At 33.0% G+C, this 24,058-nt stretch overlaps 1 protein-coding gene and 3 non-coding genes across 4 annotated transcripts in view; all 4 read right to left on the reverse strand.

Moving 5' to 3' along the window:
- Positions 1–1,488: 1,488 nt before the first annotated feature.
- Positions 1,489–1,607, reverse strand: LOC123721460. The gene has a single exon (XR_006756243.1). It is a non-coding gene; the product is annotated as a 5S ribosomal RNA (ribosomal RNA).
- Positions 1,608–1,750: 143 nt separating this feature from the next.
- LOC123721468 lies at positions 1,751–1,869 on the reverse strand. Its single transcript, XR_006756250.1, has one exon. It is a non-coding gene; the product is annotated as a 5S ribosomal RNA (ribosomal RNA).
- Positions 1,870–3,256: 1,387 nt separating this feature from the next.
- Positions 3,257–3,329, reverse strand: Trnar-ucg. Its single transcript has one exon. It is a non-coding gene; the product is annotated as a tRNA-Arg (tRNA).
- A 16,416-nt stretch (positions 3,330–19,745) lies between these two features.
- LOC106719237 (transcription factor Sox-21) overlaps positions 19,746–24,058 on the reverse strand; it is a 40,335-nt gene continuing 36,022 nt past the window's right edge. The window contains exon 5 of the mRNA XM_014513522.2: positions 19,746–20,243. Within this exon, the coding sequence (XP_014369008.2) occupies positions 19,797–20,243 (447 nt within the window). The 3' untranslated portion in view covers positions 19,746–19,796. The remainder of the gene's footprint in view (positions 20,244–24,058) is intronic.

A 24,058-nucleotide genomic window follows, 5' to 3' on the forward strand; every position in this document is an offset into this window, starting at 1 on the left:
AGAAAAAAAAAAAAACATTACAAATGTCTCATAAAAAAAAAACTAGTTGCTAATTTATCTATTGTTATCTATCTATCTATAGTTATACGCACATCTGACATATTCATAGGGATACATTCACACACCAACATTCCCACACACACGCACACTCAAACATACACAACACACACGCACACACACACACACACACGCACCAATCTAAAACACACGTATGCAAAAAAAAATCGAAAATAATATAAATTATCAAAAATTATAAAAATAGATTTTTTTTTAATTTTTGTTTTGTTTTGAAAATCATAAATGATTGTTTTCTTTTCTTTTATCACTAAATGTAAAATTAATTTAATGATGATGATAATGGGGGAAGGGATTGGCTCCTGAAATACAGGGCTTTGCCCTAGTTCAGGAACCAAGGCTTCCACATAATTGTGTATATGAGTGTTACAATAAAGCAGTTATTATTATTATTACAGTCATTGTAAAATTTATAGTTTAGTGATAAGCCATTTGGCAAATTGGCGTGCAATTCTTTTATCGTCTATGAAGTACAATATGTGACTAAATCTCTTGAGTTGTGACAAGTCACTTGACAATGTTTTTTTTGTTCATGAATACCACTGAATTCTACGTCGCCATTATCTTTACATAGTTATCTATTATCTTTAGTAACAAAGACAATAGTCCTTACAGGAGACGTCATAATTACAAATAACTTAGAAACAATGATTTTTTTCCGCCGTTTATAAAACACAAAGATTGATCGCCCGAAAAGAAGAAAGGGACTTAATATTTAATTAGCAACATTAAAAGGGTCTTCTTTGTCAAAGAAAGACTGATTATTTTCGGCCGCTTAGATAACCACGATTGTTAGTTATGTAAATAACCATTATTTATTCCCGAAAGGGTTGAATCAAATGTAAAATGTTCAAAAATATTTCGTATGTAGATAGAAAAATAATAAATAGATCAACAGATATAAAAAAAAATATTTTAAAATAAAGTTTTTTTACGTTCCAAAATAAGTAAAGATGATTGCAATAACATTACAGATATATCGGAATATAAAATATCCTCAAAAATTATCCATTGCCCATTCTAGAATCGTTTTTCGTAGAAAATCGCCCTCAGGCGGCGAATATGCTTGAAGCCGTTGATCCGGACGCAACCGGTCAAAAGGCGCTCATATCCGGACTACCCGGTCGAGCATATTACGGCGGTTTGAAGGAAAATCTTTCCACGACCAAAGGCGAAATTATTTCAACGATTTATTATGATACATTATTTTAAGATATCATAAGTCATAATCAAAGAATTTTTGATTGGAAATGAATATTTAAAAAAATGCAGTTCCCACAAAAAAGTTACGTTCACGTATAAAATACATGTAATGATACCCTGAGAATATATAAACTAATATGGTTCTTAATCTTATACATAGATTTTCATTACATGAACATTACATGATATCTTTAAAAAAAAAGAACAAAAAGCCAACATCACGCGGTGTTCCCAGGCGGTCACCCATCCAAGTACTGACCGCGCCCGACGTTGCTTAACTTCGGTGATCGGACGAGAACCGGTGTTTTCAACGTGGTATGGACGTTGGCGAAAGCAATTTCTAAAATAAGTATCATATTATTAATAAGTTACCTTTTTATAAAAAAATATATACTGTGCTACGTAAAACAATTTCATTATTCATATACACCATTTTCAATTGCATAAAGGTACAAAAAAAAGAAAACAAAAAAGCCAACATCACGCGGTGTTCCCAGGCGGTCACCCATCCAAGTACTGACCACGCCCGACGTTGCTTAACTTCGGTGATCGGACGAGAACCGGTGTATTCAACGTGGTATGGACGTTGGCGAAAGAATTTCTTAACGAAGTGTCGTATTTTTGAAAGTGTAATATTAATAAAACGTCATAAAATTAAGTAAAACAATTTCGTTATTTATACCAACTTTCAATACGTAAATGATTTATGTAGGAAAAATAGAAATCGATTCACCGGTGTATTCAACGTGATATTTGATGTTACCGACAGTTAAAGCAACTCAGGTAGGTGTTATTAATAAAAAAAAAATTACCATTAGAAAATAATCATAGCATAAATTCACCACGTATTTTTTGTAGTTTTTACTCTCTTAAAAACAATACATTTTTCATTTCGAGAAATCTATTTTATAAGGAATACTTACTGTCGCCTGCGACTCCGTCTGCACGCAATTAAAAATAACTTAAAAAGTAGCCTATTTGTTTTTCTAGATTATGTTCTACATCTGTGCAAAATTTTTCGTTCTAAGAATCATCCATCCATCCATTCATCCGTCTAAAAATTCACATCTATATGTATAAAAGAAAGTTGTGTTAGTTACACCATTTATAACTCAAGAACGGCTGAATCGATTTGACTGAAAATTGGTGGGCAGGTAGCTTAGAACCAGGAAACGGACATAGGATAATTTTTACCCCGTTTTCTATTTTTTTTTATTCCGCGCGGACGGAGTCGCGGGAAAAAGCTAGTTTATAATATTAGTAAGATTGGGTTTTTAATTTTTATCAGCATTTGAGACTTTAGGAAAAATATTTTTATTCTAAGCCTGCCACCTACGAAATTATGTTAAAACTTCTAAACGACGGCTCCCTTGCATACTTTCAAATGCCGTTGCATGTTTTATAATATCGTCAACAGATGGCACTTTACAAGTTTTATAGAATGGAGGTTTAAAAAAACTAAAAAGAGAACATTGAATATTTCAATTGCTTTTTATAACTAATACATTGTGATAATTCAATAGCCCAGCATTTTCTAAATACCTCAGCATACACAAAATTCTTACAAATTATAATCACAAGTGTTTTTAAAAAGTAATTTTGATGATATACTTGTCAATGACTGGCAGTGAAACACAATAAGAATCATCCATTAATCGTGAAGGCCTGAAAAAGGGAAGGTTTCCGAAAAAAAAATCAGTAAACAACTCGGGGAGAGAGCTATAAAACAAGGTATCACATGTGTATTTATTTTCTGCCGGATGAAGTGAGTTTAATGTAAAAATTTATATTTTTTAAATTTCAATGTAAATGCAAGAAATACACGTGATTTTTGGTATAGCTGGAGGTGTAGTTTAAAGCCTAACCACATATCACCAGCGGGGGAAAGTGGTAAGTTTAAAAAAAAACATCTATAATATTTTTTGTCTAGAACATTATATTAATAATGCAAAAAGTTGAAAACCGCAAAAACATACTTCGACCGTGACAGGACTCGAACCTGCAATCTTCGGATCCGAAGTCCGACGCCTTATCCATTAGGCCACACGGTCTACACTACACTGTACAAAATAATTGAATGGTATCTAATTTTTATCGATCTAAATTTCAGTAACGAATTATCACAAAATACATTACTTAACAATACATTTATTCAATTGACACCTTTATAAATATTTTTGTCAATCGATAACAGAGTAAAGTACTGCTTTACGTAAATAGTTTACTAAAAAAAATTAACAAGCATTTTTTGAGGCATCCTCTTTATCTACAAGTTAAAACAGTAATTAATAAGTGTACCAATTGATTATATATTTTTATTCATCTGACAGTAGGAGATATTTAAATGACATGAGACTTTATTGTATGTAGGGTTACCAGGTCACCAAACCTACAAGCCAGACAGACCAGCGAGTTTGGCCGGACCGGTAGAAAGGTCAGACTTACCACAAAAAAAATATTTTTATTACATTTACGATTTTTTTTTTGTAATATGCAAATGTGTAGATGCTAACTTTACAAATAGATATGTACCAAATAAAAACAAGTTATACAAAATATAAAATAAATAATTTCTTCTAGTCTGATAGCAAGAAAACTTGGGAATTGGATTAATGAGATTGACTGTTGCCGTTGTCTGTTTTTCTCTGTGAATTTAATGGATAAAATTTCTCTCCAATTCTTGATGAATGATAATTCTTTATAGCGCCATCTGTCGCACAGTCAATAAAATTCAATGGCTTCCACTTCATCGTATTTCTTACATTAGATTACAGATGACGTTGTTTTTAACTTAACATTTCTGAACGGTGTTAATAGATGTCCTTAGTAATTGTAAAGAATACAAAAGGAATAATTGATTTATTTTACTTTATGTTAGTTAGAAATTAACAATGAGTTGTAATAGACTGAAATCACAGGAAACAAAAATAAAATGTTTTAACTGTCTACCTCAAAATAAAACTAGAACATTTCAATACGAAATTATCAGCGGAAATAAACGATGGAAAATAAAAAGCTGAACTATTGTTTTATTGCACTAATGGTCATGATATACTTGGATGTTCAAATGTCACATAAGTTTGTAAATGATTAGGGTTTTAGAGTGCTCCAGCGTCTCAGGTCTTGTCAAGTACCAATTTGTCGTTGGGGAAACACTCCGACGTGTTTGCCCCTTGCCGCTCGCACTCCACTCGCCAATTTTGCCATTCTCGAGAGCACAAGTTTACCTCGTCTGGACTATATTCTAAGTGATTTCGGTAATCGTTCGTTTTGTGTTGAAAATATGTATATTATATTGGATATTTTACATTGTTAAAATATAGGTATTAGCAAGTTACTTAGTAGCTTAGTTACATTTGAATGGAAAAGGTACTGTAGTTGAAATGTTCTTGTAAAAACATACTTTTTTTGTCAACGGTCTTAATTAAAATCTATCTAAATATTGTATCTATTAAATAAACGTATAAAAAAAAGTATCTAATAGATAGATAGAAAGATTATTTTTAATTTATAAAAGGAAAATGTTAGGTTTTCATTTTGTAACATGTCTTGACTGCCAGTGCATTGCATTCAAAAATATAGGTACCTACGTAGGTAGGTTTAGGTACCCAATGCTTTCAATTATTTACTTAGAAAAAAATAGTAGGTAGTATAAATAGATTTTAATTTGCTGACGTTCAAGTAAATTAGAAATATAAGGTTCAAAATCGCATGTTGTACCAACTTCAATACCCGGCATCGTATTTATAAAGAGCTGTCAATTCGGATCAAAGCCCTATCGCTCGATTAAGAGCATCTGTTCTCAAGCGCTCTAAAACAATGTTATTACAAAATGTATCTTCTACGCTTACAATAAAGTTTAAGTTCATATGAGTGTTGAAAAAATTAAGTAGCATCGAAGATAGCATCTTGATAGTTTTTTGTACGCATTCCTCAAACGGCGGGTGGTCAAGTGACGGCAAGTGGTGAGCGATCGTCTCGCCCAATCGGAGGCCGCCGTTCAAGATGAAACAAAGCCGCCTTTGTTGTGGGCGTGGCGTCCCTTTGTGCGGCACAATGGGAAGACAGCGGGCCCTTTGTGCCCATTGTCGGGGCTCCATTGTTTAGGTATTGTGGTACGTTTCGCGCGGGGAGTGGCCGCGGCGACTCGCGCTCGCGATCCGCGACCTGCAAGGAACGCCTTACAAACTCATTGGCGATCAAACCTTTATGTGCTAAATTGTTTCATGTTACCTACATATGAAATTAAGAAAATCAGCAAGAACACATTTCAGATTATGTAAAGTTTTTTCTTGTCATTTACTTTTTTGTTAAAACACCGAATTAAAGCCATGTAAAGTAGTTATTCAATGTCCTCGAACTATCTGTAATCGGTTAAATTTGAATAGTTAAAAATACCGCGTATAAAAAAAATGTTCGAGATCAAAGATTTTGTAAAAATATGTAACTCTGCTTATACCGATATACAAGAAGTATGAATGTATTAGAAATTCGGTTAGGGGTGTGGGTTGGTGGGTGTCCCAAATACTAGCAGTGGCGGCTGTAGGGGGCGCGCGGATCGATACCATTGTCTGGGGCTCTGCGGCCCGTACCTGCGCCGCGACGGCTCAGTGGCACACTACACACACAGTCTGATTAAAATACCTACAAGTTCAAACCTCGATATATTAAAATAATCCTGTATGCTATATTTGAAGGTGAGAAATAAATAGGTACATTGGTCAGATTCAATCAGCGTCTGTCGCCTTCAAAGAAATAAAGATTTATAAATGAACCGAATATTTGACTAAAGCTGTTCATAAACATAACATCCTTGCTTGTTACAAGCTGATATTTTGTAAACAGCTAATTCGAAGTGAGGTTACTGCAGTTCCTTACTACAACGATTCAAGACAACAGAATTATCTTGGTTTTTAAACCACTAGGTACTTAAGAGTACTATGGATACGTCCATCTGAGTATACAGGATGAACCAAAATAATAAAAATAATCTTTCAATGTTTTTTTTTCATTTATTCAATGTAATATAGTAAATAAGATCATGCTTCAGAGACTTTCAGAATGGGGCAGCAGAGGGTTAGCGTACGCGGCGTGTGCGAGATCTTTTGTAACGCATTCAATTGTTAATTCGGTGCACAATGCACCTGTACGATATCTATCCAACGCGGGGGGACGACGGACATATCGATTTTACAGTGGGCTTCCACGAAGCAAAAGTAAATAATTAACAATAGGTGATTAACTTTGGTTACGATAGTGAACACCCACGGTAATTTATTTGGCGTAATGTAAAATTAAGGACCATAAAAAAACTTAGACAGTGTTTCAAATACTTTTATACCGTAACTCTAGGGCCCGGCGTGGATTTTTGACAAATTATGGTTATTGAAACACTAGCTATTATCCGCGATTCCATCTATCCATCAACATAATATGTGTTCTTCTAGACAATGTTCTATATCTGTGCCAAATTTCATAAAGATCCGTAAAGCCGTTCTGGAGACACCACAAACATCCATCCATCTAAACATTAGCATTTATAATATTAGTAAGATTATGCGCAGGCGTACGAAATGCGATCTTTACCAATAAAAAATGATGCATTTATATCGTAAACATTATGGTGATAAATATTATGGTGAAACATATAACCACGTTGACGTCAATAACAACAATCAGCGGCAGTAAAAGGGTTAAAACAAGCATACTATATACATACATAACAAGATAACTAGTGTCAAACAGTATTTTTAGAGTAATACAGAAAGTCTACTTCTATAAGTTTACTTTCTGTTGAGTGTACATTTAGTAACATAAATCTACCCTAAGCGACTATTTAAGTCGCCATTACATGTTTCTGAGTGTTAAATTTATACATCTTTTAAAAGCTTTAAATGTCGAACAAGCTTTCTTACAGTGTTTAAGGAAAGTTCAATAGCATTAAGTCGGGTCGTCGAGTGATATTTGTCGTGTCCATTGAAGGCCTTGTCTCCTCCCTACACCCCTCCACCCCCGCGGCTTGACTTGTCGACCTCCGACAAAGACGGGATTAACCCAAGTGGACAGTCCGAGCAAAGGAAACTATTGATTCTCGTCTTTGTGAAGTCTTTATATTCTGAGTTTATCATAAGGTTTATTAAATAACTGACACTTTGACCTTTTAGTTAAGATGTAATTCATTTTTAAGAATATAATTGCTTATATATTAATCTAAATAATTAGGTACCTACCTAATGGTTGTTTACTTGTAGTATATACAATCATTGGTCCTTATATCATAATTCCATTATTTACCTATGTATAATGTAAATAAGCTATAAGTTATCATTTTAGATAACTAAATTTATATTTTGCTTAATAAACACTTCGTCACAAAAAAAATTTTACAATTTTTCCAGTCAAATATAATTACAATAAAAAAGGTTGAAGTTATTTGAAAATTTTGTAAACACGACGTTCGGTAGGAAGCGTCTACCGCAAACTCCTTCAGTTCCATTTTCAAATTTCGGAGTTTAACAAACGGTATTATAGACAGGCGGTCGCTAAATCTATAGACTTGCGAACAAAATCATACCAGCAATTGGCAATTAGGTGCGCCAACAGTGCATTGTCGCGCAAACTTTGATTGGGCCTCGGTCGGACCTCTAGAATACAGCCAATTATATTGAATACAGCCAACCAATTATTCAGCGCTACGAAGTTTATTGTAGTGCGGTGCGGCGTCACAGCCAGGCCAACTCAATGGGCCAATAATTAAAACCAGCGCCGGAGATCGGCTTCTTCGTTCGAGAGATTTGCTTTTTAATTAATTGGTTTGTTCTAGTTCGTTGTGCAATGCTACTTGGTAAAGGATTGCGGGCTTAAGCTGCGGGTACACCGCGAGCGATGCTCAGACGTCGCTGTAAACAACGTATAATATGTTATTTGCATAATTCTTAATTAATACACACAAGCGTGAAAAAATTTTTTGCATGCTAATGTCCAGGATTCTTTAAACAAATACACATAATATTGTAGCCAAATACAAAAAAAAATCTTTAGTATGAGCGTCTTCCTACGACTCTGTTCGCGCGAATTAAAAAAAAACTTTATAAGTAGATATCCTATGTGTTCTTCCAGACTATGTCCTACATCAGTGCCAAATTTCATCAAGATCCAATGAGCCGTTCTAGAGATACCTTCAAACAAACATCCATCCATATAAACTTTCTCATTTATTATATTAATAAGAAGTAAAATAACATAAATATAAAATAAATACAGTTGGGGGTTTCAAAGTAGACCTATGTATTTAACGTTTTGGAAGTAATTAATCTTTCAGGTTTGTAAGCAGAGGGATCCGCTACCAAAGGTGTGAAGGTTAAAAAATATAGATATAAAAAAAGTCATGTCGGTATATCGTAAATGGACCATTGACAATAAAAGGGAGCTAACAACCCGTTTGCCTAATCATCGGCCGCAACTCTATAAAAATAGCACCTGTCCATTTATTATCGCAATACATTCATAGGACAGATGAAAAAAAAAATATTTGAAAGAAGAGGAAGTGAGAAGAAAAAACTTAGTCCTATAAAACCACGGACAAGCGAACTCGACTTCTATTTTTTGTCAAATTCATTGACAAAATTATTCGTGAACATTCTTTTTTTGAAATTCAAACACGCGTTCGATTTTCGACTTAAAAATTTATAGACACTAAAGGCAAAAGTATTTTACTTATTCTGCCACGCATCGATATGTCTGGCCGGTTGTGTGTCGTTTAAGCGAAGGAGGTGTAATAAAAAAGGTCATTCAAGATAATAACAAGATGGTGTCGAGGAATTCTCGGCTCCCATGGCTTTTTTGGTGTTTTAGTGCGGCCGTAACGAAATGTCCTTGTGGGATGGATCTATTGGTTATGACTCGGCAGAAATTTTTGGAGGAGGGCTTTTTAATGAATGCCGGTCGAACTCAACCAGCTGTGAGGAATTCATTTGAGCAACATTGATGGTAATTGAATATTTAGTCGACAGTTTTATTTTATAAAGACGTTCTTTAGAAACAGTCTTCGAAAAGATATTAATGGGTAAAAAACTATTTGTAATTTCAACCAGTTAAATACAAAAAGAGGTGTTATATTAAAGAAATAAATTCCATAATGAGAGATAATAATTGCGAGAGTCAGGCGAGCACAATGGCGCACCTATAGTAATGAAAATTTTAAATTTAATTAATAGCAAGTGGCGTCGTCGCCCCGATTATATTATTACGCAGGCCATTGTACGACACACCCTGTCTCCCCCTACCTCAACCCCCGGCCGCGCACCCCGCACACCCCCGCACCTGTCCCCATGTGTCTCATCTTAAATAAAGACATTTCTGTGTAAATATACTTTGATAATCTTTAAATTTTCTAGTATTTATGTACAAAGTTTTAATTGTGGCTTTATTTTTATTGGTACCTACTTCGTGTTTAATTATCTTATTTTTGGTCTCTTAGACATATTTCTCTAACGATACGAATAAGGTCTTTGAAAAGAATGTTACCAATCTTTCTTTAAGGCCAGTAACACATCTTAAGGTTCTCTATTGTTGCAATTGATTAATTTAAGACTATTTGTTGTACTTCTCTCTGGAACCTAAAAAGCGACTTAAATGTTTTACTTATTTTGTCCTGGTAATAGTATGAATTAGATACACCCTACCAGGGTAGGTACGATCGCAGACGCGTCAGTCGCATTGTGAGGCAAATCTGAGTTGCCTCGCGCCTCGCCTCACGCCGCGTCGTGCGAGGTAACGACATTGCATGCATTTAAATTTGTTTTACTGATAATGTTTGTAAATTACAACAGTTTCTTTAAACTGGTGTTGCCAGATATATTCCATACTTTAATATTACTCTAATTATACTTTTTAGCTTTGCCAATGTCATCACATTATCGTTAAAGCAAAAAAACGCAAGTTTGGCTACACTACAAATGCACTACAGTTACCTAGTAGGAGTTTTGTAGCTAGTAGAATCGCTAATAGTGCGATAGCAGAAGCCTTTCTATAATTTGTCAATAATTAGGTTCATATACATACTAGTGTCGCCCACGACTTCCATGCGCAATTAAAAAATAACATAATAAGTAGCCTATATGTTCTTTCAAACTATGTTCTATATCAACAAACTTCATCAAGATCCGTTGAGTCGTTCCGGAGATACTTTCAAACAAACATCCATCCATCCATCTAGACATTATGTTTTTAATCCCCTTTATTCAGTATCATCATCAGCTCACTATACGTTCCACCGAGGGGCATGAAGCCTTCTCTAAGTTAGAAGTGATTAGGCCATAGTCAACCACGCAGGCCCAGTTTATCTAATATCCAAGATAATAAATCAAAAACATCACGAAATACGTACTATCTATATGTAATCAAGAATTGTATTTATGTAGTATTGTTTGTAAATTAACCTTTATACGTATAGTAATAGGAGCTAGTAATTGAATTGTTTGGAGCGTTGTTTCCGATTGTGAGCATGTAGACAATGCTCGCTGTAATAAAGACACAATCGCACAAAGCCTCCATTACAGATACGAGCGTTTTCAAACCGTCATCACATACGCTTCTCATAGCAATTCAATATTATACTGCATAGATGTACTACTTACTGGATACCACTTTAATACTCGTTTAATATTTAAAAATACAATCAATAAAAAAGTTTTTAATCGACATCAAAAAAGGTCTCAATTCATCTATCTTTTAACAAGTTTATAGAACAGTTTTTGCGTAATTTTTTCTTAACTTAAGCTAACAAATGGGAGGCTGTCCACAATCCTGTATTAGAATAAATATTTCTTAGATATCAAGGACACAACAAGCACACTATATCTCGGCATTTCTTAAGCACCAAACAGCTTCCGTAGAGTTAACTGAGTTCTTCTCTATAATAGTAAAATGACACCACAGCAATCTGACTGATCTATGTTAGGTACAGTTTATCGGAGAAAATAATTCTTACGAAATTGTTCTTCAGTTCGTTCCAACAACTTTACACCCTTGTCATACCTACCGTCATACATCAAACTCGAATAATATCACAAAACTAACAAAAGCGTCTGTGTACGTATATAAGTTGACAATACGTGAATACGTGAATGTCTCGCGGACAGGAGCACAACATTGCCAGAGGAAACTGGCTCCTATTCAAATATCTATAAAGGTTAAGCTTTATCACATTTGTAGGGAGGATTTTAGTCATTTTCAGAGACGCGAAACTACATACAGTAAATGGATTTTATATTTCGGTAGCGACGATAGGTTTAGTATACTTAAATCCGCTTACGTTTTACAACAACGTGTCACATAATTAAACACGTTCACACTTGAAACAATGAGCATTTGGAGTAAACACTGGAAGGTTCTGGAAAAAACAAAAATATGCTTCGAATAATAAATGTTTACAGCGCCATCTTTCATTGAATACCATACATCTTCAACGTTCAATTAATTCAAGTTCACAAAGACCCATTAAAGTGTAAAATTCCTTTCTTACTGAAATATTTTATTGAAAATTGAGTCTTTTTATTTTTACTCGTCTGTCGTACTTGATATTCCCGCCTCATACATTATACAAATACAATCAAAATCGATTAAAACGACATCGAGTTGACAGGGAATATTTGGTCGTAGTAACCGGTTCATTGTAGCATTCTGTTTCAAGACAGATGACGATATATTCTCACAATAAAATTGCGTTCAGCCTGTATATTATGATATCCATAGCCAACACTTCCTTTATTAACGGGTGTCGAGGACTTTAATTTCCTACCCAGATATTAGGTGAGATCCCAAGTGGTACACTAATTAAATTCTTGAAATACTTTCAAATGTAACAAAAACATTACAGTGCAAAACAATTTAATATTGACACACTATAATACAAATAAGAGAATGAAATCTTTAGAAATATACAGTTTTATTGTAATTTTCTTATATAGCTATTAATAATTGTTCTGTCAGAAATGCTGTATGATAGGATAGGGTGAGATTCACAGTATATCGTATCTCATCGCGACAGACAGGCGAACGCCTCTTCTATTATTCTTCATATAGATTGCTATCTGCCGCGTGTTTATTTATAAAATTTAATTATAACGGTTTTTATCACCAGTATCTTTGTCAACAAAGTGTTACCCTAACCAATACAAAACAAACAAACTAACAGCTTAACTGTATACAAAACTCTAGTATTAAAGTTTATAAATATTTTTAATTTGTAATTTTCACAGGACCAGTAATGAATTCTAAAAATGATAAGTAAAATGCTGCATTAGTGTGTCTATTTAAGGATGATTAGTTTGACAACCGACGCTTATAAAATATTGAATTTATTTTATATGAAGATTAATGTTGTACTTAATTGCCGGTTGTCATAGTGTCGTACTTTACTAACTTTCAACTATCGAGTATCGGTCTCGTTACAAAATTAATCAAACAAATAAGTACTATAATTTAGGTATTTTATTACTTTTTAAACTTAATACAGGTTTTGACTATGTATCGCACTATTAACTAATAAAAATAATATATACATTTCTTTTTTTGTGTATCGACACCTCAGTTTTAGGTTTTTTACGTAGTTTTGATGAATAAAGTCGTATTAATTAAAAACAATAATCATGAAATTTTCGATTGTAAGTTTTACCGATTTTACTCAACCCATCTCTAGTCAGTTGTCAAATTAATTGTCAAACTAATCATAAATAAATACAGTTTATAATACAATTGAAAGTCATGTCAAAAAGTCGCAAGAATTATGCAAAAGTTTTTTTTTTAATTTCATAGCTACTATGGAACAATATTTGTGTTTAAATTAAAATTCTATTCATTGTTCAGTTACAATACATTTTGAAAATGGAACATGGAAAAATCAATGAGCCTTGTCAATGGGGACAAAGAGAACGTCAATATTCACACAATGTATCTGAAGTAATCAATATCACAATTGAGGAGGGTATAATCTTAAAGAAAATATATCGGGAGGGTTTTTTAAAGTCCTAAGAGGGTTGGACACAATGCCTGTTTTTCATACGAACAACCCCAAGCGCGGACACGTCGACGATGACAGCCCGCCTAAATTATGTGCTTCCTAAAACTGGCGGGAACTTGAGTCATCCATTTTGAAGTTTTCTGTTCCATGTTCACGATTTATTTATTGCTGTTTGTTTTTGTTTCGTTGTGTAGTTCTGTAGTTTTGATGCTGGCATAGTGTAACTGTTTTTATAAAGTTTTTATACCATTTAAAGACCAAATGAAGAATAATGTTCTTCAGTAATCTAAAGCTACCAGATATATCAAAACATGAGAACATTTAAATTGAACCTTTATGAAATTTTCATTTAACAATATAATTATTTACAATGACAACTAACTTTGTAAACAAAGACGTTTGCTTACGTTGTCTGCACTGTCCATCCGAGTCTCGTTACTTTTGACAAGATAATTGGTGAACATGCGTAGAAAGGGCTCTTAAATAGTGTCAAATTAATTTGATTACGAAAAGTTACGTAATAATTTGAAGCTGTTAAAACTAAAATTAAACTGTAATAACAGTAGTTAATGGAATATAAAAAACGTATGTATCTTTTGCGTTCCAACAAAAGCACCCTTTTACTTTTATCTACCTTCAATTATTAAAATTGATTCGCGATTATAGAGTTCGGCCATAAATCAATAATTTCCTTTGACAAAGATTTTAATAATTATAATATTGCCTTTCGAAGTCTTTCAATCTTATCGCGTAATGCAGTAGTTAGCAGGTTAAATTCTACGGCTTCTTACAAATGAGGAGAGAAGTCGTAATATCTTGCAGCTTGTCAACTGTAAGGTTAGTTGATTTGTAACAATTACGTAACTAATTATATTTGTTTGTTGATGTGTTTATGCAATATTATTAGATGTAAACGTATTTGCATAAGTATTGTAAGTTAGAATAATTCTACATAATATTGTGCCTTTTATATTACAATGGATTAAATTCTAAAATTTTTAACCGACAGACGAAACTGTAAAGATGTGTAACTCTTTTCACGTTTTGGATAAAATATAATAATTGATAAATTGATCAAAGAATTATAATTAATACACTTGGACTTATCCAAATACCAAATAGAGCTTGCAATTGTAGTCAAGCTTTTGACGGACTCCTGTCAAATCCCGTGATAACAGTTTAAATTGCACGCGCCGACACGTGTCGTTTGACAGTTGACAGGTCGGTGACACTTCAGAACTGTCAAGTTGGATACAGACAAAAGGTGTAGGCGGCGGTCAAACTATTGTTAGACAAATTGACTTTTGCACGTGCAGGTCAAGCGGTCTTTAATTATATTTATTTTAATCTCTATTTAAGGGAACTATGGTGAATTTTTATCTACACAAAATAATGATTTACGAACAAATAATTATTGTATATAGTGTTGGCTTTTAGCTTATATATGGGTGAAATATCTTTTTTAATTATCGAAATTTCATTGCGTTTATTATGCACTTTTTAAATTAACAAAAATATGTGAATATTGTGCTAAAGAACAATGGCAGCCGCCCATACATCAAAATAGTTGAGGCTAAATAATAGCGTCTAAGCATGAAAAATATCTTAAAACGATAAGAATTAGTTGCGGAGCAAATATCTGAAAGAATTTCGGCCCGAGGAAGCCGCAAAAAATAGATATTTTGATTTTAATTTTTCGTTTTTTAAGGTTACGTCATAATGACAGCTTCAGAAAATTCGCAATGAAGGTTGTTATTTAAGTAAATATCTAGTACGTGATTTTATTTTGTATATTAAATCAGAACTGTATCGTTATAAATCAGGCAGATGGTGGTTACGAGTAGTTATGTGGCTGATTTCGAAAAATATAAGAGTACCACTAGCTGCCACGCGGCATGTTGGTACTCTTTGCTACGAGCGCCACACGAACTCAACCGACACAAGGCGGAGTATTTGTGACGTGCGTGACATTTTAAATGTTGCCATAACCATAAAAGCGAATAGTTACAACATAGTGCGGTTTGCATTCATTTAAAAATGCCTGAAGCCCAAAGAACTATCTTTTTTCACTAAGTATACACCTAATATTAATTATAAGTATCTATTTGAAAGTAAGTATTGGAATATCATACATAATAATAATTTCTGATTTGTACACTTTGCTAAATATAATTCCGAAAATACGGCATTCTTTAAATGGTGGGAACACTTTAATGGGTGATAATCCGATTAGTCAATATACATTCTTTAAATTATTATAATGTTTCTGTGGCTTCAACAAAAATAGAATTATTTACGTAAATTATTAAAAAAATATGTAAATGAATTGTATCTATATGACATTTCTAGACGCTAATTTTTTTTTCAACTATTTTTCTGCCATTGTTCTTTAATACCAAAAGCTAGTGTATAATTTGTCTTACACTGCTTCGAGAATCATAGTAAATTGTATGTTACAGCGTTGAAATAGTGTCAAGTTAATAACTGACTTAGAACATTCAATAAAACAATTGAAGCTTTGTAAACACGTATTTTAACTGCGAATACAATGTCGTGACACAAATGCCATCCTTTTCATTCTTATAAATAAAACAGAGGTAACAATATGTTATTACCTACACGTGTTACGGATACATGAAAATCACATACATATAAAATTGGACTATCTGTATGACATTATATATTTTTTTAAAAGGTTGCAAACGAGTAAACAGCCACCTGAATTCGCCGAAATAGCGAGGCGACCGTTGCCCATAGACATCCTCAAATGCAGACGCGTTGTCTACCTTTAATCAACGGAGAAGGGGATGTACAGAAAGAGTATATTTCCCCTTCCTATGCGTTCCCTCTTCCATCAAATACGCTTCCCATCCTTTCCTAATAAGAAAAGGATGGGTAGGGAAATAGGACTAGAATTAGGCCTCCGACATCACACGAAACGCGGAATTGCTTCCATTTCACGACTGTCTAATATGACAAAAAATACGTACCTAATTCATGATGTATTTGCGTTGGTGACAACGAAAAACGATTTTTTAAAATTTTTGTCCGTATGTCTGTCCGTAAGGCCGCGTTTATTCCAAGTAATCTCCGGAACGGCTAGACCGATATTGAAAGACTTTTTTTTATAGGAGAAGGGGGCAAACGAGCAACGGACCACCTAAAGTTATTTGATCCGACGCCCATGGACATGCGCAACGCCAGAGGAATCGCAGATGCGTTGCCGGCCGTTAAGGAAAGTAAGGACTTTGAAGGGAAGGTAGTAATTATTTTTAATTCTGCACTGATGAAGTCGAGGGCGACCGCTAGTCTGTCATAAACTTCACTTGTTTCATTATGATGTTCTTACAAGCTATTTTTTAAAGATTGAAGAAAGAAAAGATTTGTTTGAATACCAAATAAACAAAAACCATTATCTTAGTAGTTAGTTTCTTCTAGACTTTACACTAGTTAGTTTTTTCTTAATATCTAAAAGTTGCCAGTTCCATTTGATGCCACGTTTCAGAGGCAGACGTGCTTTGTATTTATTAGTGTTGATTTTGTTTGCAATGAAAACAATCGCGCTGCTGCATCCGACGCCATTCATTATTTATTTTCTCTCGTTTTGTCATAATAATGCTTAACTGTGGGGGAGTAGGTGCTTACTTGTTAACTACAGGATGTTGCAAAAGTTTATTTACATCGAATAACTTAGATGATAAAATTATTAAAATGTTCAACTGATCATTGCATAGAATTCGATAAATATAATTTGTTTAAATTTATACGTTTCTCTTCGAAATGCCTACTTAAGTTAGGTACGCTGGAATTGATATTAAATATATTTATATCTTAAAATGTGTTTAGCATATGTAAAGCCAAAAGTACGTTTTAAAAGACCTTAATCAGAAAAAAATAATATTCGGTGTATTAGAAAACATAAGATTTGTGTAATTGGTCGATTGTTCCGGCAATCGTCTGTCATTATTGGAACACCCTCTACATTATCACCTATCGTTCACAAGAGGGTTCGCGATTGTTTGTTATTTCAGCGTATTTTGCCGCACAAAAGACAGGCCAGTTGTTTATTTTATGCCAAATCACTACTACCCCAGCCCACTCGGTCGCCTTCGCGGTGATATCTATCAAGTGCGCATATTTTATTAAAAAACATAGGGGAGCATTCAAGCGTTAAAAATGGACACGTATTATATGTAGAGCAATATGTCTTTGTCAGACAAAAATGTTATTTATTACATTGGAAAAGAGGTTATTGTTGTGATTAATAGCTTAACATTTTCTTGGTTATTTTGATAAAGGGCATTTTTATTATTTTAAGCGATTTAAAAAGCGGAATGAACATTTTATAATGTCATTATAAATTCATTGAAAGTAAGAGTGCATATGATATGTTGATTTAGCGAAATGTATTTGTGTATTTTATTTATTTTAATATAGGTACTCTTTTTATATCTACGAATAACATACTATGATAGGTACTTGAAAACTCGCAACAACTAGGATTAAAAGCAAAATAAATAAAACGTCTATTTAAATGAAAACAAAAGAAGCCAAGCTATTAATATTAATAAAAATGTGGTTGTTTAATTTGATATTTACGTTTATTTAGTTTTTGATATAATTTCGTTGACTAAAATTTAATTTATTGTCATATTTGGGTGTTAATAATTTCCACCTCCACATCCGTATTATTTTTTGCCGTTTACTTCCGTTGACTTGCAATGCGAAAGATATGAAAATCAAGATTTTTTTTAATCTGTGTAATAAATATACACTTTTCACCCTCTCTTTCGCTACCATTAAACCGCATCCACGGAGTCGAGGCACTTCACCTCCGCATCCGCCAACGCCTCCACTAAGAATAACGGAGTTACAACCCTTTTTTTCTTGTACAGAATAGGCAGTATAAGGAATATAACCTAAATGTGTTACCATTATCAAAACACTAGTATAAATATTGTCAACAATAAGTAAAAGAAATAATTTAATAATAAAGAAATATTGAAACAACAAATTGGAATTTTCAACGCTTTAATTTATTTATCATGTAATATTTTTAATAATATTTAAATTGTCTCATCGTACAATCGACGTCATTTTACATTTAAATTATCTTTATTATTCTCTTATAATTTACATAGAACACTTACAATATTATTAAAAAAAACAAAGGATCACTGGGTAACAGAAACAAAAAAAAAACATTTTCATTCTATTTACACAGAAAAAAATTAATTCCGAATTTCGGAATTGTACTTAATAAAAATAATATTAAATTAATTTGAGCACATTTTTTTTATTCGAAATGAATAAAAAATAAATAAACATCAACAAAAATTCAGATTTTGATTAGTTATTTATAATTTATTCAACGAAAAATATACTGAGAGAAATTATACAAATTGGTTTTAAATAATTATTTAATATTAAAAATTCAATAAACAGAATGTTTTTTAATTAACACAAAAGACAAATACAAAAATATAATAAAAAATTATAGGAGTTCATAAAATATTTTTTTTTTATTTAAAGAACATTCTTATGGCAACAAATAAATGCAATATTACGTCACCTACAAATACGGCCCATTTTTATATATAAAAAACATTTACACTCTCAATAATGTCATATGCATGTACAAGTTCGTGTATAAATTTATAAGGCCCACGTTAAAACAACAATTTTAAATGTATTTTCTACTATTTTAAGTATCATTGAAATGTACCTACGCCTTAAGTTATATTTACAAAATTATTTATTAATGTGTCGTTGTATTTAAACTTGGACATTATTTAAAATTATTCTTAACTAAAATTAGCCGCAAGAATTAATATAATAATTTTTCTATTAGAATTATTTACATAATTATGTTTTTGCGTTCATAGAAATCGTGAATCAATAATTATTTTGTTTTAATACAGAATAAAATTAAAATAAATTTAACTTTTTCTTGTATCAAAATATTAATAAAGATTATAATAAATGCAATTGTTTTAAATCAATATTAGATGTTAGAATATTTTCCTCTCGTCATTTACAGTTGGTGACTGAGACCAAAATCCTCATTTGAAACATATCATTATTTCTGTTTTGTTAAAGATAATGACGATATGTTTTATACAGAGATTTTGGAACATCAGTTTGTCAGTTTTTCGGAAAAACTTCTGGAAGGTTAAATTTTTAATAGATGGGCCTAGAAAGACCTAGTTTGAGTTTTAATTAAATAAACGCTGTTCAATAATATAAATATGTACAAATTACAGCGTGTCTAGATTTAAAAATAAACATATTTTTAAAAAGGGGGAAACGAGGAACTTTTAAATGCAAAACTGTAAATTAAATACAGATAAAACTCAAGTTCCGATAAATAAAGACATTATCTAGAACTGTAAAATCGATACAAAAGCATCAACTCCAATCAACCAGTATTAAATAGAAATATTGGTGTTTCTCATTAAATTGTTCAACATCAACAATAACATAATTACACTTCAGGTCAAAATATAACAGTCAGTGGCCTCCGGAATTCTGATCCGGCTTGAGTTGTTTGCGCGTATTGCCCCGGGTACTGAGGCAACAGTAGACTGGATGAATTTTGATAATACGGCAGAGAAGGGGAAGGATTCGAACCGGATGACGAACTGCCTTCGGCTCGCTCTTGTAATGTCTTGGGAGTCACATCAGGTGACTCCGCGGGAGATCTAGGCGATAAACTGGAGGATGAATTAACAGCAGAGCTCAACCCTGCCATAGCTGCCGCGGATGCTTCTGAATACATCTTGCTGATGTCCATTGGATATGAGCGTTGTTGCTGTTGGTCCATGTACATATAAGCTTTTGATAGCGCCGCGGAATCCAAGTAGCTTCGGGAAGGATCGGTGTACATACCGTAACGGTATTTGTCCTCGATCGAATATTTGGACATGTCCATTGTTGATCCCATCTGGAACAATGAAAGAAGAAGAGTAAGATACAAGTTAATATGAAATAAGTATGTAACTGTAATTATCAGGGGGGATTTGTAAACAACCGCCCTAGGAGATGTAATAGGAACCTTATCTAAATTTGTATTACATTACATAGGTACTTTTTATATCATACATGTATTTTAAATAGGACTGATCTCAATTAACAACGGCAGAGTTAATGTTTTTGGCTTTACAATAATTATCTTGTAATTATTAAATAGTCACGTCGTCCGCGCAAGTCAAAATATTGTCAATTCAGCAGCTGGATTAATTTCATAAGCCGATTATCTTTTGTAATCTATCCCGCCTACAAATAACGCAATTCATTGAAAATTTAATAAATTCTAATTCTCGATTGCTCGTTTACCACAAAAAACGACTCAATGCTATTGTGACACGGCTTAAAATTGAATAAAGAGGAGGGCATATAATAACGTAATGTAGTATTGTACTTTACACACCCAGACACACAAATCAAACGTAACAAAGCCTTCGAATAATGTTCCGAGTTTTAAATTTTTTAATGAAGTGAGCCGTACACAATATTGCGAGGAAAAAAAGGACTGTCGAATGTGACATACTGCATATTAATACAACAGCAGAGTAATTTATCATGTAATTTTTTAAGATACTTAAGGCAAAATAGATTTATGATGCCAGTAATGTTCAAATTATATTTTATAACGAGTTCAGAAATTATAAAGGTTAGAATTACATAATTAAGATCGTTGAGTCTAGCACAAATCGATGGGTCCTACGTATAAGGGCCAAAGTAACAAATTGATGATTTTTACTTTTTTGTGTTAAAAGCTACCTCTTAGTTTAGTTAATGACGTGCACTAAACAAAATAAACATATACAGGTGTAAAAGTTATTTTTTGCTGATAATAGGGCCTATAGCAGCATATTTTCCTATATGGTTGAAACTTTGAGAGCCTCTCCTAAAAGCTGTCAATTTGCAATTGGCCCTAATTCGTAGGAGCCATCGAGATATTTGTGACAATTGCCATCCTATCCTCATCGACAAATTTTCCATTAAAAGTTATGCAGCGGGCTTAAATACACCAAAAATCTCATACCTTACGACAATACGAAGGCGATTGTCACGAACATTCCTACTAAGCCCACATAATAAGAATTATATAAGTTTAAAATAATTTTAATTTACGATATAGCAAGTTAACCTGTTGCATATTCAACATAGAATGTTATCGGATGTTAATAGAAAATGTTCGACGTCCTCGTTGTCCGTGTGTATATAGTTAACGCATAACATACGGCCGGCGGTGGCTCGCGCGCTAAATCAGGATTAGTGCGACGTCGCGACATCAACTGGAGGTTTTACTGCAGTCCTTACACTAGTTTATTGCACCACGAGTTATAAACGGATGGAATGTTTCATGTTCTTTTTGACCGTGTGTATTATGAAGCAGGCATTTGAATTATGCGCTATCTATTCTATCTTTTTTTATTTTTTTTAAAGTCACTTATATTTGATACTTTTTTGTTTTTTGTTGAAGACATTTGTCGATCGAATGGTAATTTAATGTTACAAGATATATCATAGACAGGCAGTTTCTTAAGAATAATCTTACTAATATTATAAATGCGAATGTTTAGATAGATGGATGTTTGTTAGAAAGTGCATGCAGAACGGCTCAACGGATCTTGATGATATTTGGCATAGTTGTAGAACATAATCTGGACAAACAAATAGGCTACTAATTAAGTATTTTAACTCCGAGCAGACGAAGTCACGGGCGACAGCTAGTATAATAAAATAAACTACAATATACCTTATGGACGAGGGCAGGATGGTGTTTAAATGCAAGAAATTTGTTTAAGAAGTAATTTAAATAATAAGATGTACAATTAATTAGAATGGGGAAGTATGATCGCATTGTGACAAAGCATCTTTAACAACTAAATAAAAAAAAAACTTTCAGTTGCGTCTTTGCAGTCTTTGTCAGTAGGTAGTCCATAATTTTTACACGTTATAAGAATTGTTTTGGAAATTTCACTTGAGTTTGACACTAGACAGTTTCATTCGTATATCATAGACCTTTATATATACCTTATAGTTACTATTACCGCCATCCGAAGTTTCATCTAATTATTGCCCTGTTCGAAAATTTTGTTAGAATCAATCAGTGTGGCCTTAATCAGTGGCCAAATGAACCGTGAAAGACCAATAAACACCTCGCCATATAAGTCATCGATCAAAATAATCGAATACTGAAAATCACAATGGTTCGTTAAAAACTTGCTACCTGCAAGCAAAGCGCCAGTCACCGCTTTTAATATCAGGTAAACGCGGCGCGATCAATTGTAGCTGATTATATTGTTTCGCATCGAGTTTAGGGGGCGATTCGATGCGTTAATCGAAAAAAGTGCGATTTCATCGGATAGTGTCGGCGCTATTGAGTCGCTGATGTATCGGTGGAAGTTCCCCTGTAGGGCTGGTATTGTGGAAATACATCGGACATGGAAGTATTACACTGTTAGAATATATTGGTTTCATTCTAAAAGTGTAAGACATAACAGCAATATCAATATTTATTTTATCTGATAGTTTATAGAATTTATCTCTTACCCAATGTGTTGATTAGTTTCCTATAGTAAAGACTTGATCATTCAGTAATTCAAGCAGTCCATTTTCTAGCAGACATCATTTAAAGCATTCATATTTTAACTTACAAAAACAAACGTATCCCATAAAAACCTTAACTATTTCCGTAATCAAAGGTTATGTGTTCTTCCAGACTATACCAATATGGCAAATTTTATCAAGATCCATGCAGCCGTTCTGGAGATACCTTCTAATAAACATCCATCCTTCTAAACATTTGCATTTATAATATTAATAAGAAATACGATTTCATAATAAAACCATTTTAAAACCTTTTTTTTTCATCATCATTTACTTGATATATTAACTAATACATGTTAATAATAAACCACATCCTTCATAAAACAAAAACAAATCGATTAAACACTACTTGACACACAAACCCGCACAATTAAGCGTCGTCCCTCCGGAGTTCCCTCGGATTTAAAAACTCCTCGATCTTCCCTCGGCCTCCCTCGCCCTCTATTTGACGTTCAATCTCGTGCCTCTGACGTAGATGTGTTAAACAGGGTGTTTGCGCGATTTGGGGTTGCACCCGCTTTACAGGATTAACCGGATTTGTAAATCGGCAAATTATTTTTCGAACACTTTTATTTGATTTAAGTGTAAGTCAATAAGATTTTATGACTTATTTGTTATCTTTAAATTGTTTATCACTTGATTAATTGCAAACAATTACAAATTAGAAAGATTGGTAAACTCTCTTATGTATTTAAAAAAAAAACTTTACGATAAAGAGGAATGTCTTTAAGAAGTATGTAGGGTAGCCATTAATTATTATTACATCAAATATTTATTAAACATGTATTTCGAAATAGTATCTACTCTACCCACTAATTACTAAATTAAGATAAAGCTTGCAAATACCTACTGTAAATTAACTTATTATAAAAAGACGCCCTGTTACTTTTAATTAATTTATTTCAAACCAAAAGATATTTTAAACCAATCTTTTTTGAAAATAAATTACTCCAATACTCTACCTCAATTAAAGATACTTTACCGCTACATTCAGTATTAAAAAGCTATGGATGTGGTAGTTGTTTAAAATTTACTTGCGTAATAAATGCCAAAAAATACTAATGATTGAAGACGGAAGCAAAAATATCCCTTAAATGATAAATATGATGGTCGCTAGCGTAATAAATTTTATCTCCGCGC

Source organism: Papilio machaon, chromosome 1, assembly GCF_912999745.1.
Source record: "Papilio machaon chromosome 1, ilPapMach1.1, whole genome shotgun sequence".
Classification (NCBI taxonomy): Eukaryota; Metazoa; Arthropoda; class Insecta; order Lepidoptera; family Papilionidae; genus Papilio; species Papilio machaon.